The following is a 19,705-nucleotide window of genomic DNA, read 5'->3' as shown; positions in this document are numbered from 1 at the left end:
GGTTCAATGACCTCCAGGATTAACGCCATAGTTCTACGGTCAAATGCCACCCACTCATTGGCTGCTGTCTTGTGAGACGTCCCGACGTAGCAGTCTGTGATTCGATAAAGCTTTGGTTGGGTGTTTCTCATTGGCCCAGATTCATCCAGGTGAGTTGTGAGCCAATAACAGAGGCAGCACTGAGGTATAACTATTTGTATTTTAGCCTATCGCGAAATGAATTCGCGAATTTTTCCGGTCTCTAGATATAGCCTGAATATAGCTGTACCTGTGACGGCATTTCCCCCTGGACAGGAAATATCATCGTCTGCATTTTTGAGGTTATACCCATAGGCGTGCCCAGACATTTCCATTAGGGGGGGCCCTGCTAAATTTTTAAATCAGAAGCTGAATTTAGAATGTTAAATATCCTAAATACATTCACTCATTGCGTGTTTATATTTTTGTGCAGTATCGACGAGATATGAATGTTTACTAGTTAATATTTATATCCGTATAATTTTAGCAATCTTGAAAATATGTTTTTTTTTTCCATAGACAATGTTTAAAGGGTACTTACACATTTTTCCCTCTCGAATTTTCCAATAGCTTGGTCCAGATCTACCTTGAAATTAACTTCTTTTTAGTGAATGCAAACACAGCAATTCAGACAACGGAACTTTAACAAACCTCTTATTTTTTTTTTTGCTTGGCCATTTTAAGGGACCTCGTGTTTTAAATAAACTAAGGCGGCTGTATTTCCAGAACGATAAAATGTTTAGAAATATTGATAATTACCACACTGCAACACTGAAAAACAGTTTGAGTGTCACAGTGCCAGGAATATACGAATATTAACGAACGCATTAGAGAAAATGCCGATCTGAGTGATTACATTAGGGGGGGCCATGGCCCACCTGGCCCCCCCTGTAGGCACGCCTATGGTTATACCTATTTACGTGCGTTAAAGTGAAATTATATACTGCCCCAGGAATGTAATGAGAAGTGCGCACTACACAATGAAAATTTAATAGGTTGAAAGTCCAATGCGCAGGTATGCACTAAAATGCTTTAGCAAAGAGCCGAAGTCATCAAGATGGCGGACCAATGTGAGGCCACATGGGGATGAAATAAGCATATTGGCGTGCCAAAGTAAACTTTATGGTAGTTAGATTATCCTCGAATACATTTTTGTAAACGTGTATAATAATGAGATTCAACCGCAACTGAAATATATAAATAAATATATATATATATATATATATATATATATATAATTTATCATCCAGGAAAATTTTGTTGGGAAAAACATGGCGTCAAAAATATCTAATGTTTTGTCGGTTTTCTAAACATTACGAACACGGCGCTGGATTTTTAAGAATAATTCAAAATTTTAAAGTTGCAGGCCACTAATTAAATTAAAACCAAATAAACCTGAAACATTTATAAACACATATTATAACATTAACTATAATTTTTTGTATATTTGTTTTACTTAAACTACAGAAAGAGTCGTAAATACTTCCTGATTTAAAATGTAAAATTTAATAGTTAAAATTAAATCAGGAAACGTGTTTTTTTTTTCTACATGGCGTTGAATATAATATGATATAGGTATTAAATAGGCTAACAGTTTCGTTTCTTTCTACTGAGTGACGACACTGCGCTATTTATGTACTTCAATGTTAACTAAGGATGGTCAAAATTGTGATGCTAGCATTTTAACATACATAGTTGTCATTTATTTTTATGACTATAAATTATAACAAAGTATTAAACAAAGTTGTAATATTATAAAGTTATGTTTGGCACACCAATACGTTCGGCATGTATTACCCTAATTTTTATGAAAGTGACTACACATTGGTTTATTTTACTACACGTGGTTTCACCATTCTTTTACACGAAATTACTCCTACGAAATTCCGTATACCGGGAGCTTGGATGTTTACACATACAAACAATTTATAGTTGCAATAATAATTGGTTTGAATTCATTTTGCTGAACGCTAAGCAGTGATAAAACTATTTTACCATAAAAAAATTGTTTGTTAATGAATACAAATTGTACTTTTTTTGTGGGCACTCAAATTTAATATGGTCTGTGGAATCATTTTAAGTACCACGTTATTTCCACATAAACTTTAGCAAAGTAATATTTATTTGCGACGAATTATGATTTGTGGATGTCTGTGAGATATTTTGAATCCATAATATTTTGGAAAATTTTTAAATGTTATATTTTATCTTTCTGCCCAATTATACGATTTAAGTTACAATACATCTAAAAAATAAAGTGGAAAGTTTGTTCTGTTTACCTGTTTAGCAAAGAGTTTCATGTTCTGGAAAGTAAACTTAACGTCTCGTATTTTTCGAAAACTTATCTCTTTTTTTTTTCCAGCTATACTATTATATGAAATACTTCTGCAGAGAGACTTATCATTTCTAATTTTACTTAACATACAATGTAAAAAAGTAGAAAGTTTGTTCAGTTTATCCGTTTAACAAAGAGAGTTTATTGTTTTTGATGGTAAACTTATCGTCTCGTATTTTTCGGAAACAATTCACATTTTATTTCAACTATACACCAATATGAAATACTTCTAAAGTGACATAATTTCAAAGTTTTACTTAACATACATGATAACGTTATTAAACATCCTCATGTAAACTTTCTGCTGAGATTTATCTTAGTCTATGAACGTAGTAGCCGATGCATCGTTTGGAACCAACGCTTTTAGTTTGGTTTTGTGGCCTACAGATCTTTTGAGACGGCACAGCAGACAGCACTAAACTTGGGTCCGAACACGATAAGGTCTGTTCAGCTGCGTGCGTGCTGGCGTGGCTGTTAGTGATAACAATGACCAAGGCTGCTGAGACGAGTGAACACACGGAATAAATACGTCAAAGCACAAGCCATGCGTTACCTCAGATATGAAGGAAGATTAATTTCTTTGATATTTTTGACAGCTGAGATTTATTTTTTCCCCACTGCAAAATCACAGGGGTATTTTTTTGTTTGTTTTAATGCTGCTTCTCAGTTTACGAAAAAAATATTTATTATGTAGCCTAGAATTTCTTCAAAATTCATAATATTTACTTTGCGTAGCATATGCTTAATTTTTTTACATGTTGGCTACGCTGAAGGTTTCATTAAGCCTACTCTCTTAATTATCAGAGTGACGTCTACCCTATCTTCTTTGACGCAAAAAAAAGGATAGGTACGCGAAATTCCTCAGACATACAACGGAACACCAAAAAAAAAAAAAATGTCAAGCTGAAAACAAAATAGAGAAACTTAGTGAAAGTTTTTTCAACCCTCCGCAACAATGAAAGGTTTTCGTTTTCCCAAATCTTAGAAAGAGGTGTGCAATGTATACAACATGGAAGAGGGAGGTTGGAAAGGGTGGAGGATACCATCTTTCTACAGGGTAGCTGCCATCGGTAATCCTCGGCCAGCTTTCTAATTTTTTTTAAAGTTTTTTCTTTACCCTTTTCGCGCGGTGGACACGGATTTTCAAAGAGTTCCCCGCTAGTCACCACGTGAAGCTATTCACCCCTACCCCTCTGAGGGCCAACTCGCATCCCCTGCTGAGACACAAGGGCGACTCCACAGCCAAGCCACCCCTAGCAGGACCACACACCGCCCATTTACTTCCTCATGGGCCTTTTTGCACCGTTTCCCTTTGGAATACAACGCCACTAGTTGCTTAATCGGCGCTTGCAACACCAAGCTGTGCAGTTCAAAGGCTCGTTGCAACAGGTTACGACCTGCGATTCATCTGCGCAGACGTGTTTTTAGTCGTTGCCGTGACAAGTGTTCATGCACGTGAAGAATATGCGCCTGCGATCAGCAGTGAGCCAGCAAGCACTCAGTCAATAGAGCTTTCATGAGTTCACACGGTAAAGCCATTCAAATATTTCACTGACTCATATAATGAAGCGATTTCAACGAAATTTGAAAGTCAGAATTAATAAAAACTAACCCGAGTGTAATATTCCTACAAATGACATTAAAATTTCTTAAGATAAAAAATAGTTTTCAAGAGATTATTTTTAATCATATTTCTGCATTTAAATCCCCCAGCCACCATCGGTCCTAGTAATAGGACCATGAAAGAGTTAATGGCCCATGGCCCTACGACGACTGCTACTGGGACATGGCCTCGGCGGGTGATTGATAGGGACCGGAAAAATTCGCAGGTTAAATGACCTCTAGGATGGACTCGATAGCCCTTTACATACTAGGCAAATACCACCTGTTCATTGGCTGCAGACTTTTCAGAGTTCTCAACTTGCTTGCCTGTGATTCGACACTTAAGTGGATGAGGGTTTCTCATTGGCCCAAAGTCCGCGACACAAACTGTGAACCAATAACAATGGCAACGAAGATGTACAGTAGATAGCATTCTAGCCTATCACGAAACGAATATGCGAATTTTTCCTGTCTCTAGCGATTGATGACGCCACACAATAGCACCCACGACTCCGCTTGCATGGGGACGAGTTGGAGGCGTACACACAGGCCCTCGCACAACACACCCAGCAAGTGTTTCTCTTCCGAGGGCGCATGCGTACTCATTCCTGAGACGAGTCTCTTAGTGAGCTTAAAAATGTTAAGTTTTGTTCAATCTTCCCACCGCGATAAAAAAAAACAAGCACTGTTTCTTACAACATTAGTGGCTCGATTATTGTACCTACCAATTACTATGTGAGCCAAAATAAGAATAATAATTAATACCGTAAGAACTATTTAAGAATTAATATTTCAGAGGTAAACAAGGTTTTATACAAATTATATAATTAATTTAAAAATTTTCCCTAATATTCTGTAGGGAAAAACACCACACATTTCCAATGAAAAACAAAAGGAAAATTCGTTACAATACTACTAGTCATACGCACATTCCTACACAGCCATATGATTGTGGTAAATAGTATTTTCATAACATATTTATTCATAGAAGAAATTTTAAAATATTGTTAAAGTAATCTGAAAATTTAGAGAATAATTGTACTAACTGGAGGCAAACCATCTGCTTCTGATGGCTGTGGTTAACCACAGTATGTTAAGTTTACTGAAAAAAATTATACAAATTTCGATGTTACAGAAAAATAAATTTTTACTAAAATACAATTGATTAAAAAAAGTTTTCATTTAATATAAAATGAAGTGTATCAAATACTTCGTTTAAATTTTTTTAATTGTATTTATCAAATGTTATAAAGCACTCATAGGAATAATTACGTTTTGATTTTGCAAAGAAATATAAATATAAAACTTTTTGTGCAGCAGTTTAAGCTTGTAAACAAATTGTTAAGCAGAACCAGTTGCCTTAAATTTGATAATATATAACACCAAAGATTTTGCTTATCACTACACATTTGGTAAATTTTAAATTCAAACAATTTTTGTATATTAGTAGTTCTCATACCTATTTAACAAACAATGTTTTTCTTTAATACTACACTATTGGCAAATTTTTTTTAGATGTATGGAATTTGCCCATCTTAGAACTGATTTGTACGTAACATTAGTATTTCTATGTAAATATTAAATAAATATATTTCTCAAATATTTATCATCCCACTCTGGGACAAACATAAATTTTCTTATACTATCTGAATTTGTTCAACTTGTATAGAAAAAGAGCATTCATTGCCTGAATAAATAGTGGTAGTTAATACTTTTATTTTATTTCCTAAATAGTTTCGGTTAACTTCATCTGCACGAAACTATAACAATTATTTTATTTGTAGTGTGCATGAAGCTGCTAACTAACTAGGCTTATTGTAGCATTAATGTTTGTAACAATCAGTGTGGTCAAACAAATGTGGTTCATATATTTTTATTTATGATGCACGTATAAATTATATCCGGTATTTTTTGTGTCAGTTTGACCACAATATTTTTTTAGGTAGCCTATGTATGTTTTTCAAAATTCTTGTGGGTATCATATAATAACTAAGTCTGTCTGATATTTTGGTTTATTTGTATTTCCTTTGTTTTTTATTATGGTGTAAGCCTTGAAATAGGCTTACATGAACACTTTAGAGGCAAAAGCTGTTGTTAATTTATCCGATGAAAAAAAAGGAGAGCACGTAGCTCCTATAAATACATATCAGGATTTTTGTTTATGCAGTTTAATATAACCTGCACGATAGAACTCTCGGAACACCAAAATTTTTAAAAATACAGCTTCGAAAGTTGTTTAAGTTATAAAGTCATATTTTTCTAATTTAGTGTTTGTCACATGTAAAATTTAACTTTCTTTCAGCTGAAATAATATAGTATCGCCCAAGAACAATAATGATAATGTGTTTATGCATAAGTGCAGATGCAGTTTTTTTTCAAAACTAACAAAATTTTAAATATCAGAAGAAGAACAAAAACTATTGTGAAACGTTAATTAATGATCACCATCATCAGAAGAAAACTCTTCATCTAGCCTACTGCCACAACTAACACCACAATGTAAGTATAGTTTCAGTAACCAAATTTTGATTCCAAGAACTACAGAACCGCTAAAATAATATATCTACTATTTTGATCTGACAGCAGACATCTGTTCCAATATATTTAACATTAAAAAAAAAAAATTTTTATGAGACTATTAGAAATTTTACCACAAAATATTTGCAATTAAGGTTTTTAGTTCTATTCAGATAGCAAAAAAATAAATACATAAATTTCAAGAAAATAACTACACTGGCAGATTTTTTAGATTTTAAAAGATGACATATCCGTCTAAAAAAAAGTCGTGTATTGTCAATGGGACATTCGAACGTGGATATTTCAGTTTTTATTTATCGTTGTCAGCATCTCGTATACAATTTATTTGTGTGATATAATAAATCAGTACCTTTCATTGTCAAGCACCAGATTATGTTTTAAATCCAATACACGTAAACTGTTAGGTGGTCTGCATGCCTACCAACAGATATATGTTATTATTTATCATAATGACTTGCCATTAAAAAGTTCTAAATTTTATTATTAATATACCAAATATAACGTCTGCATTTTTATGGTTGTGTTTTCATTTAACAAGATATAAATGAAGTATATTAATGATATATGTTTATTGAAAAGAAAAAACGTATTATGTAGTTAATTACCAGCGATCTGACAGAGTAGTTAAACGGAAATAAAAAACCAACTCGGAACCAACTATGTAGATATTTGTTTTTTCTTTTCAATAAACATATAACATTAATATACTTCATTTCTCTTAAATCGCGAGAATAATCTATATACTGTAGCAATGGCATAGCTTAGCAATGGCGTATGTCCAAAAGCTTACATCAAGTCATTAAACTGTGCGATATTCTTTCAGAATCAAAGGCCATCACATACCTACTTGAATTCTGAGCTATGCTAGAACTTTTTTAATGGCAAGTCATTATGATAAATAATAACATAATTTTATCTGCTGGTAGGCATGCAGACCACCTAACAGTTTACATGTATTGGATTTAAAACATAATCTGGTGCTTGACAATGAAAGGTACTGATTTATTATAATATCACACAAATAAATTGTATACGAGATGCTGACAACGGTAAATAACAACTGAAATATCCACGTTCGAATGTCCCATTGACAATACACGACTTTTTTTAGACGGATATGTCATCTTTTAAAATCTAAAAAATCTGCCAGTGTAGTTATTTTCTTGAAATTTATGGAAATAATATATTTTTTTTTTTTTGCTGTCTGAATAGAACTAAAAACCTTAATTGCAAATATTTTGTGGTAAAATTTCTAATAGTCTCATAAAAATGTTTTTTTTTTTTTATGTCAAATATATTGGAACAGATGTCTGCTGTCAGGTCAAAATAGTAGATATATTATTTTAGCGGTTCTGTAGTTCTTGGAATCAAAATTTGGTTACTGAAACTATACTTACATTGTGGTGTTATTTGTGGCAGTAAGCTAGTTGAAGAGTTTTCTTCTGACGATGGTGATCATTAACTAAGAGTTCAATTTTGAATTCAGTTGTCCTTTTGGAATTGCTAATTACGTAAGCAGTTTTCGCTGACTTATTTCCCCCCACCACGATGGTGGTGTGGTTCAGTATAACTAGTAATGGAGGTTTAATTCTAATGATGGTGGTCAATGACTTATATAGACCAAATTTGGGTTTACTAATCGTTAGGGACCGGAAAAATTCGCGGGTTCAATGACCTCCAGGATAAACTCAATAGTTCTACGTACACTCGGTCAAATGCCACCAACTCATTGGCTGCTGTCTTGTGAGACGACCCAGCGTAGCAGCCTGTGATTCGATAAAGCTTTGGTCGGGTGTTTCTCATTGGCCCAGAGTCATCCAAGTGAGTTTTGAGCCAATAACAGAGGCAGCACTGAGGTATAACTATTTGTATTTTAGCCTATCGCGAAATGAATTCGCGAATTTTTCCGGTCTCTACTAATCGTGGTGGAATCGTAAATAAGGTCGTCACGGTGGTGGATGTGATGGTGGTGTAGGTGGACTTGTGGCAGCTGTCCCAAGTATGCCAGCTTGCACCGACCCGCTTCTCCCCGAGCCAGAGCCCCGCCGGTCTCTGCCGGCGGGAGGTTCCGGTGGTGCCCCGAATGCGGTTTGCCAAGGACATACCAAAACCATCTTAACCCCAAGTTTGCCCGTCTGTTGCAGGGCCGAACGGCTGCCCGCGCCGCCGCGGCCGCCAGACCTACACGCGCTTCCAGACGCTGGAGCTGGAGAAGGAGTTCCACTTCAACCACTACCTGACGAGGCGGCGGCGCATCGAGATCGCGCACGCGCTCTGCCTCACGGAGCGCCAGATCAAGATCTGGTTCCAGAACCGCCGCATGAAGCTGAAGAAGGAGCTGCGCGCCGTGAAGGAGATCAACGAGCAGGCGCGCCGCGAGCGGGAGGAGCAGGACCGGCTGAAGCAGCAGCAGCAGGAGAAGCAGGCGAAGCACGAGCAGCAGCAGCAGCAGCAGCAGCAGCAGCACCACAGCATCACGCACCACCACCACGAGCCGCACAAGCTGGGTCTGGACAAGACACCCGGGGCGGACCTGCTCAAGGCCGTCAGCAAGGTCCCCTCGTAAGATCCGACCCCCCTTCCCTAAACCCTTCACAAACACCGTACCTTTGGAGGTAACCTTCCATCTCCCTGAGCCCTCATCTCAAACCACCTTCCCCGAAACTGGACGTGAAGAAACTGTACGCCGGAGACATCTCTCTCCTCTGCCCATCGACGAACGAACGTGAACAACTCCCTCCGAAGAGGACAGGATATACGGTAATTTCGCCGAGGGATCTTCGAAACCCAAGTCGTTTCATTCACGCGGAAGCTTTAGTTTGCGTGCCAAACCCCTTTCCCCCTCCACAGTCCATGCTCTTGTCTCTCCAGAGATGCCTCGTTGCGCGCGGGTAAGTGAAGAGAACAGACCGGCATTATACTGCTGACGCGGCAAGAGGATAATCCTGGAATGTTCAGTTGTTCGCTCGATGACGGAGTGACGTCGCTGCAACTTAACGCGAGAGACGCTACTTGTTTGCGAGTTTGAAATTAAAAGAAAAATGCGTCGCTTCAGCATAAACAGTTATTTTATTCCACCAAAAGAAGAGTGCGTCTTAAGTTTGCGTTTACAATTCTCGTATCATATGCATCTATCTGTTGGGAGTGCTTGATAACATTTAACATTGCACTGTTGTTATTGTTTGGAATTCAAAAAAAAAGTTTTTTACTTATTATTTGTTATTTGCTTATGGCATCAAAATTATTCCTTCAGTACAAGGTTTAGCAGGCACGGGACGTAGATGCAAAAATGAAAATAGGCTATACATAGAAGGGTTTTCATTCATTTCATAAATGAATTATTTTATTTATATGTTTACTGTTTTGTATAATAGTGAGTTACGTTTGTGCACAAAGTGTGGTTATGCCAATAACAGTAAGGCACAAGGAGTGTTTTAAAGAAACAGAACAAACCGTTTTTGTCTTAAAAGCAATTCGTGGTTTGTTTTAATGTTTATTTGATAAGTGGCACGTTTATGAATATGCCAAATATGAACGTGTCTTGCCTGGGGTCAATTTAATTAATTTTTAATAGTTATTATTGTGCTGTGGCTAAGCTGTGAACTTAAATTTTCTTTAACTGTATGCAAGTGTTCACTGTTGTTCTGAAGCCGTTTAAAATGTCATGAGGACTATAATTTTAAATTTGTTGTTTGTTTAACAATACAGTCTATATGCCATCGTTTTCAATTATTTCCACGTTGGAGTTAAAGTTGCTATTTGGTTGTTAAAATATTTCTATTTAATTTTTAAATTTTAATCGTTCTGATTATTGTGCATTATATTTGCAATGTAAATTTTCATTTGGAAATTTTATTTTATGTATTTGATAGTGAAATGTTTAAATGGTTATAGTTTTATATATAGTTAAAATGGTTTCGTATATTTTTTATATCACCCAATGGCTGTAACATCATTAATATAAATCACACGCATTTTTTAAAACTTTTTTTGTTTTGTATAAATTTAAAATTCAATTTATAAACTTACTTTATTTTACTTTCACTCATATTTCTTGATAAAATTACAAATAAATAAGTCAAGAATTTTTTTAAAATTTAACTCTTTTTAATGTTTTTGTTAATTTTTAAATATTTTTAAAATTACAGTAATTCCTTATTTAAATATGTTTAGGTTAAGCCCATATTGGTTATTTTGTGGAAAGAAAATATTCTTTTATTTATCACAGTTAATAATTTTTTAAATATGTAAATTTATAGTACTATTTATGAATATTAATGCTCATTATTAAAATATGTTTCTTCTAAACGGAAGATGAAATGAGGAGATAAAGCTAGACAACAAGCAACTGAGAGCATTACTTATGTCATCAAGCATGGCAGTAGACTTATATTACAATTTCCGAGTCCAGGAAGGCGTTTTACCGTCAGTATACACAGGAATATGACTGTAATCAACTATAAATTAATTATAGTACATACATACGTAATTTGGTGTCAGGGTAGGCAATATTAAAATCATTATAGAAATCTGCAAGTTGATAAACAATTTAAGGCTTGAAACATTCTGCATAAACGAAAGTATTTTTTCTTAGTGACATGTACTAAATAAGTGTTAATTTTTTTTTGTCATTTAGGTTTTCTTCATAGAAAAAATGTTGCGGAAAAAACATCACAGGATGTATGTTTTAGATATATAACCTTGACTGTTGTGAAAAAAAAAAATGTGTTACTAGAGCTGTGTTCGAGTCAGGAGTGAGTGTGCAATGTATACCAAATCAAATTACAATTTATTTGATAAGCAGTGTCAATAAGTTTGAAAATAAGATAAGTTGTTTAAGAGATCGAGAGTGAACCACATATTTCACCACTATTAGCCATGAACTGATATATAATTTTCTCGTGACCCTTGTTTATGCGTTAAATAAATTTCTGGCACATTCTGAGCAGCATTTTGTACATCGCTGTTGTAATTCGTGTGCTGTTAGTTTTTAAGAACAGCGATCACTACTAGCTTGTACGGCTGCGAAGTTTATTTTCATTTTATTACTTGTATTGGTACCTATGTTGTTTAGTTCAGAATTAATAATGAACACTTGAGTTGACTGAATAAAGCACATAGAATTCATTTTGCGTTTATCAAAATTTTTTACTAACCAATTATTTTTATGAATAAATTTATATTATTTGTATCATACATGAACTTAATCACCTGCATAGATTAACTTGTCAAGACAAATGACAGAAAATAATTTTGGGCCAGATATTTGTGCAAAACGTAAATATAAATAACTTATTGTGGTCCATTCGTGTAGAAAAAATATTATGACCGTGAGTGTATCATTACGCGTGCAGAATAAATGAAATAGTTTATAATAGTTCTGTTTTTTGATGATATACAAATTTACGCCAACACAAATTATTTATTTCCGTTTATGAACTGCATGGGGGGATTGTTTATGGAACAACATAATTTGTCACTGAGAGTGGTTGCATTTGTAAAACTACATGTTTCAATATACATATAAGAGTCCGAAAACCCAGGTGCAATCCGTCATAAAATAATTCATGGCCCAAATATTGACTTCTGGTTTGCTATATCTCTGTCATAATAATTGTCTTATATTTGTCACCACAGCAGTAAGCACGGGCATGCTCATACTTATTTTCCGAAACTGCGCCATTATTGGGCTGAATTGTGAACATACGAGATGACGTCACCTGTCACACTTCAGCAGATTGAATGACAAAAATGTCTTCATATTGTTACGTTGTATGTAGGGAGAATTGGGCTCGTAAGGGATAGCCCAATTAAGTTTTATTTCAGTTTTATTAATTACTAATATTTACATTTATAATAAATAATTGTACTTTAAAATGTCCGATCACAAGTCGCTGGCACTTAAAAATGTTTATTCTCCAAGTCAATCAATGTCTGTCAAGTTCCGCAGTTCGCACTCCTCACTAGAGCTGGGCTCTACAGTGGTTCGCCCCTTACCTTGCGCCTGTCTATACACGCAGTCTCGCGCCACTCAGTCGCCGCACTCTCACGATCCAGTTGAACTCCGTGTTGCGCCACTCTAGGGGTGGCGGAGGGGGGGGAGGTTGTCTCTAACCCTCTTCGTCGGTGTCGCATTTCCCTTCACTTGCGGAACTCTCGGAACTCGCGGAACTCTCGGAACTCCGGAAATGTCGCGGGACTCACTCGGCACTCACGTGTCTCCTCCGCTGCTTAAGTACCTTGGGTGCCCTTCTCGAACCGACGAGAGCAGCTGTGACGAGTAGCGTCATCCCGGGCCGACCCGACGCCCGAAATGTCAAGAAAGGCGGCACTCGTTTACGTCACTCCGCGTGGCGACCCGCGGAATTACCAAGGCCGCCCAGCGATAGATAGCGGCACCGAGGAAGGACGATGCGCGTTTTCGGAGGGGGTGGGGTTTAGTGACGGCCGTTGTAATCCGGCCAGGCGCGCGTGGCATGCCTTACGTCAGTGGACGGCGCGTGACGTCAGTGGCCGTGTAGGGCCGCCAGCCAGCTCCGAACCTCGCACGTGGTCTGGTCTCTCGCGTTCGGAACCATATTTTGGACAGCGGTATCATTTCCGCTGCTGTATGCCAATTTGGTTCTCACCTGAACTTCTTTCTTTGAAGCATCTTGCTTCATGCAGATGTCTTATTGGGGAATATACTTCTCTGCTGCGATTTTCATACAGATGCTGGTCAATACATTGACGCCATGTTATTTTGTGCCCAGAAAATAGGGTTTGACAATTACATCACGTAACTGCTTGTCGACACAGATACAGTTATGATTTGTTTGTTTCAGTTGGTAAAATTTTATGATTTTTACTTCTGATCATCACTGATTGTTCCAAACAAAATCCATGTAGGATCTAATGGTCGTTAATATTTTAAAAGACATGAAACTACATTCCTTCTGAATTAACGTAAAATGAAGATAAATTTCGCAGATGTTATGGCCAAAATTCGCTGTTCTTCGCTCTTCAGCTCATTTTGGTTTACTGCCTTAAGTATCTTTTTTTTTTTCGGAAATTGTGTCAAGTTATTTGTAAGCTAAAGAGAATTTTGCATGTCGTCCTAATATTAAACGTTCGAATCCATCCTATGATAATAATCTTAAAAAACATATTTTCATTTGTCTTTGTTTGCAAGTTTTTATACTTTTTAAAATTAAGTTTAGGCCTATAATAAATGAGGTTATCGAGAATTTATTATTCTATCGTTACCAAAATGTTACACGAAGAAAACACGACCCTGGTTTTTCTGAATGTCTGGGTTCAAACGAAAATGGTAGACAATATTTTTTTTTCTTTCCATTCAGTGTGCCAAACTTTCTCGATATTTACTCAAAAAGAAATAATTTAAATTATAATTTTTTTATAAAATTACCATTCTGAAAATTCCAAATGATTATTTTAGTTATGTCTTTATTTATTCCATTTTTGTCTTTATTCCCAGGTTTAATTACCCTAGGAAGGTGACTGAACGTTTATTCCGCCTGCCTTATGCGTATTCATAGTGCAACTTTTGAACGTTGTGTGTGTGTGTGTTTCCCCTTCCATCTCCTCACCCCACCACCTTGTCTATCCCTGAGTACAGCGTTCTCAGGCGCGCATGGCACCCAAGGGACACTCGTGTTCTAGACGCTCCTCTTGTCTGTGATAACAGGTCCGCTCATGTTGAAGCGCGCGGCCACGTATACGCCATGTTCTGCCTGTGCGAACGTGTCTCTGACCCTCTCGTGCTTTCGTAGCTTGCACTAGGCTTGTAGCTCAGCGCAAGGAGACCTTCGCTTTTTTTGAAGAGCTTTGCGTGTGTATGAAGAGGCGAGAGGTGCTTGCATTTCGCTGCTAGGATCCTGCGTGTTCGCAGTCAGAGAAAGAAACATCTCAGTGGCGTAACAAATATTTGTTTGAATGTTGCCGAAGCAATCCCAAATTGTTGATAGTTATAAAATTATATATTTGCATCATTGTAGATTTAGTCTTTGTCAAAACAATTTAATCGGCTTACGTTAAACACTGTTAAATTTTTCCTTTTAAATTATCTTCATAGCTTCATAAACGTACGGGTAGTGAGTGTTTACATGCTTTGCACAACGGACATGAAATCAAAAAGATTTATCTAGGAGCATTGGCAGTCGCATGAGGAAGAGGATCCTAGAAGGATCACTCAAACCCTGTGTTTACAGACATAATTTTTTGAATCAACTAAGTGCTCGTGTGTATATTCCATATAAATATTGCAAATTGAATGGCAAAAATTATTTTCACCTGACAAACAAGTCTACACTGTAACAAGTTGCACTAAATTTACGGACATTATCCAACTAAGAATTCACCTAAATAAAACAGACAAGGATTCTCCGCAGTTATAGATAAATGTAACTTCGCAGTAACTTCTTCGGATTCTTTTTCAGATTTATCTGCTTCCATTGTAAACAGGGTAAACAGCACTTGGGAGAAAGGATAGTTTTTTTTTTTTTTTTTTTTTTTTTTTTTTAGAACTTATAAGGTTTCGATGATTACGTTGATAATCGAAAACAGTGGCGAATGCAAAATTATTTTTTTTCAGGTTCGAGGTTTCAAAAAACAATTATATGTTTATTGAAAAAACGTCAAAAATCAGTTTGGACAGTAACATTATCGTTCTCTATATGCATCACTCCCTGTATGGTTTCAAGTTCAATTCGTTGAACACCCACCTTGTATCACCCAAATAACACAATGTCTTCATCGAGATACCGCATTTTAACATAACTTGAGGGGAGAGGAATAAATCATTCCTAACCCCCCTTTCCCCGCCAATCACCCAGTGTCAGCCACTGTTCGAATATACATCTTGTGATTTCATGTCCGAAGCATTGAACTCAGTACCCGTACAATTATGAAGTATCCTGAACTGTAAGTTACCGATATTCTTCAAATTTAACGTGAAAATATTTAACAATGTTTAAACCTAAGCCGACAAATTGTCTTGGCAAAGACAAAACCCACAATAAAAAAATTATATTATTTTATACCCATCAAATATTTGCGATTTCTTTGGCAATATTTAAACAAATATTGGCTAAACCACCCAGTTCTTTCTTTCTCCTGATGCTTACAAGTCGTAAGTCCTTCAAAAAATTACCACAGCGTTTTAGATTCAAGGCAATATGATGGACGTACGCCATGCAAAAGTTTTAAATCAACCTACAACATTCCCAGTACTATTCAAAGAACACAGCAGTTTTGGCCACACGATTACGCTTAGACGGCTGTAAAAAAAAGATACATTAAAAATCAAAACAGGGAACTGAATTAATTTGATCACCCACTCAGTGCTCATAAATTATGAGCCATTCCAAAGTTGGGTTAGAAACCGTGACCGCACCTGTCTTCTAGCTTCGTTTCAGTCGCGTGTGGTTTAGTTTATTAGTTTAGTTAATTTTGTTCTGAACTTAGTGTGATATTTTTGCGAGCCTTTGAGTAAACAAAATATATTTGAAGTATTTTATAGTCGATAGGAAACGAAAACACGTTAAAACACTCGCTATAACGAATACCATATACCTATATCAGGTTTTTTCATCACGTACTTGAGAAAGCCGGAAGCTTTATAATATACTACTGATCGTAGGATTATGCATCTGAGCACATATAGCTACTGTAATGCATGTTAACCTAAATTCCCCATATGATGAACTATGTTCAGCAGCGATTCTTTAATCGATTTCTGTCTTCTATGCAGTAATACTTTAAAAATAATTTTTCTTAACTTTCGGTTTGAAAAAAATTAAATAATATAATAATTTATGAGAATTTTTTAAGAATTGGTCAAATGTATCATAAAACACCACTTATTATCGTACCAAATCTTAATTTTTGTGTGTGTCAGATTAAATACGATTTGCAAGCACCTCTATGAACGTGTCAACTGCCAGACATTTTTAACTTTTATTATGTTATTCGTTTTTGTGATTCGATTCTCCTTTTTGAGTTAAGTTTGATAGATTTGAATGGTGATAACATTAGTTGTTTGTTAGTAAGTGTGCTTCAGTTTTTTTTAGATAAAGGCAAAATTTATTATCCGGCTGAAACAATGCTCTTGTGTTGTTTACTATTGTTTTACCTGTTGCATGTCGTAGCATTTTATACGTACAAAAGTATTATATACACCTTAAAAAGATTTATAAAAGTTTTCTATACGACTTTGAGTGATTTTTAGGTTGATTTTTGTTACGGGTTATTCTGTGTACTTGATAGTTGGAAATTTATTTACCTATGTCTGGCGGAATTTATATATGAATTTGTTAATTCAATATTTATATATTTAAATGTAACATGTTTGTCTTTTATTATAAAATAGACATTTTACTGTTGGAAGGGACTATATTTAGACCCAAACTTCTCAAATCCGAATTAACGACGAAGAACATTAGTTATATTAGATATAGGCTAGTTCTAAGTAGTTTTTTATGTGTGGCTGTTTGTGTGGGCGTAATGTAACTTGCTTTCGTAGTTAAACCTTATAAATTAATATATATTATGCTTTACTTCTACCTGTTTACAAATTTCTGTTTAAGCTCTAGACTAGGATGACAACTTCCTAAATTTATTTAGTTATGATGTCTGTAAGATTTTAGTCCCCTTGAATAATAGGTTTCTACTTGCTTAAAGAAGTAGAATTCTTGACCTATCACAACGAATTTATTGTTAAATGATTGTTTTTGTACTTTATAAGTTTAAAATAAATAAAAATAATAATTTTATTCCACCTTACAATGACATTATTTATTACAAGCATAGTAAAAATTAATTGCTGAAGCAAAAAACCATTTTTATTCTAACCTTGAAGTGGAGCTCACAAACATGTGATTTCCACCCAAAAAAAAATTTGGTCTCCATGATATGCAGGTGTTTCGAGTGAGTTGCCCTGAATAATCCAAACGTATTTTAATTGTTTCACAAATTTTTCCTTCAATGTTCTTAAGTGCGTTTAAGTACTACAAATTTAAATCCAGTGTGCCATGAATTGTAATCCATTTAAATATCTTTATATTTCTCTTAGTATTTTATTTGCCAAGAGTTTGTTTTGTACACAAATAAATTTAATTCTGATGTACAAGCTAATTTAAACATAAATTCTTTAAAGGCAACATAACTGCTTTTATTGTAAAAAACATTTTGTGCAATAATGTTGTATAATTTATAGACGTGTGTGTTTATGTATGATAGGCGGGTGTGTGAAGTTTGTAGTCCGAAAGAGGTGTAGATACTGTTTTAAGTAGTTTAAATGTGAAAGTGAATAACTAAGTGGTTTTATTACATTGTATAGCCTTGTTTACGAATTTTACCATTTGTCAATTTACAATACTTGTTAACAATAAGTATAACGTTTAGCGCTTAAAGTGTTGCGGGTGCCAAAATACAATCTTCAATAGCCATAATTACCAGTCTGCAAGGTTCTGATTAAGTATTCTCTCTTTTCCGCTGTTTGTATTCTAAATACAGTTCAGAAATGGCTTCAGTTGCTGAATGTGGTTGGTTTTACTCTGCACTGCAAAATTCACATCCATTCTGGGTCTCTCTAGACATGGATGTGTAAACGGATCAAAAACGTTGCATGTATCGTAAGTGTTAGACTTGAAAATGTTACTTTCTTAAGACAAAGATAAAATCCAAACCCATTTCCATACCATGGAAAATTAGCTTTTAATTCATTAAAATTATCAGCCAAGGATTTTTGTTATAATATAATATCTGGTCTCCAGCAAGGTCATTACAGGCGATAGCACAAAATTACACAGAATAGAGATACTGGGAAATGTATCTCCCACGACCTGTTGTAAGTAACAATCCCAGAAATTTCCTGCAGTTTTTTTGTAAAATAATGGAAAACGAAAGAATATCCCAGCCGGCTTCAAGCCCGGGCCTTTGGAATGCGAGTCCAGTATCTACCACTGTGCCAACTTGCTGCATACCATGATAATTTAAGTAATTTCACTTGACAAAATATTTATATCAATAACCTATTTTATTACATTACGAATTCATTCTTGGATGTATTGAATTTGCTTTCAGCAGTCGGTCGTAAAATTTTCTCTCTGTGAGATTGACGAATATTTTTAAACCGCAATGCTCAAGCGGAATAATTGTTCACCTCAATTATGTGCTTACAAACAGTTCAATCAGAGCTCACGAACAAATACTAAACAAAACATCCACGTGGTAAGTAACTGATTTTGAAGCAGCAAATGAAGGAAAATATTGATTAACAGTTGTATCTACAGACTATAACTTCTTCTTTGTTTTACTGTTTTCGTTATCGTTTATTCACATGCGTATAATTTTTCCCTTATTGTTTTCACAACTATTTTCTTTAATAAAAAGGGAACAATTACGTTAAAAATGTTACGAGCTTCGGGTTCTAAGAAGTAATTCAATGCTTTCCGTTATCTTGTCCAAATAGCTGGATTAATTTCATGTCATTTTTAAGTTGTAAAAACTAGTGTTTTTGATAGTATTATTTGACTTAACAGTTTTTTTTTCTCTCGAACAGTAGTGTGTTTCAAGCATACTTTTTAATTTAAAGACGTTTTTTAATAGTGGATGATTTTTCTTTCGTGAAGTTATTTGTTTATTTCTGTTGTTTTATTAACGGTATTGAGTTATATTTTTTTAATAAACAATAGATTTAAAGTAAATAATTGGAATTTATAGCTCTGGGAAGTAAACATTTTGTTGAAATGACATTTCGTAGTACATAAAGCTTAAAATCGGTAAATTTTAGGTATTTAAAAATGCTCATCATTCATTTTGAAAACATTATATATATATTTTTAATATTTATAATGAATACAATTTTTTTTCCAAAAGTGATTGCAAATTCTGAGGAAAACAACTTTCTAGTGTAAACATTACTTGTATGAATTCTAATGTTAGTAAAATGTATTTGTAATTAACAATATAAGTCAGATCTCGTCCATAATTACTGCAAATAATTGAAGTACGGTATGAAATAGTTGTGTATCTTTTTAGAATTTCATGGTTTTGAAAAATGTAAGCCCATGTACACATTTTGTGTTACGTAGTCCCATATGGAAACAGTAGGTGTGTTGGAGTTTTGAGGTTGAGTTACTGTATGGAATATTTTACATATGACGTACCTTTAAAAATTGATGTACCAGAAGAGGCCTATATTTAAAGGCC

The 19,705-nt window shown here is 35.0% G+C and overlaps 1 protein-coding gene across 2 annotated transcripts in view; it reads left to right on the top strand.

The window, feature by feature from the left end:
- Window positions 1-19,099, top strand: part of LOC134535515 (homeobox protein abdominal-A homolog) — a 242,394-nt gene extending 223,295 nt beyond the window's left edge. The window contains exon 3 of one of the 2 annotated variants that reach the window (XM_063374654.1): window positions 8,638-19,099. In XM_063374654.1, the coding sequence (XP_063230724.1) occupies window positions 8,638-9,059 (422 nt within the window). In that variant the 3' untranslated portion in view covers window positions 9,060-19,099. Of the gene's footprint in view, window positions 1-8,619 lie in introns of both variants that reach the window. The other variant, XM_063374653.1, reaches the window with a different exon arrangement.
- Window positions 19,100-19,705: the final 606 nt, after the last annotated feature.

Source organism: Bacillus rossius, chromosome 8, assembly GCF_032445375.1.
Source record: "Bacillus rossius redtenbacheri isolate Brsri chromosome 8, Brsri_v3, whole genome shotgun sequence".
Classification (NCBI taxonomy): domain Eukaryota; kingdom Metazoa; phylum Arthropoda; class Insecta; order Phasmatodea; family Bacillidae; genus Bacillus; species Bacillus rossius.
The sequence above is the reverse complement of the archived record's forward strand: the minus strand, read 5'-3'. Positions and strand labels throughout refer to the sequence as shown.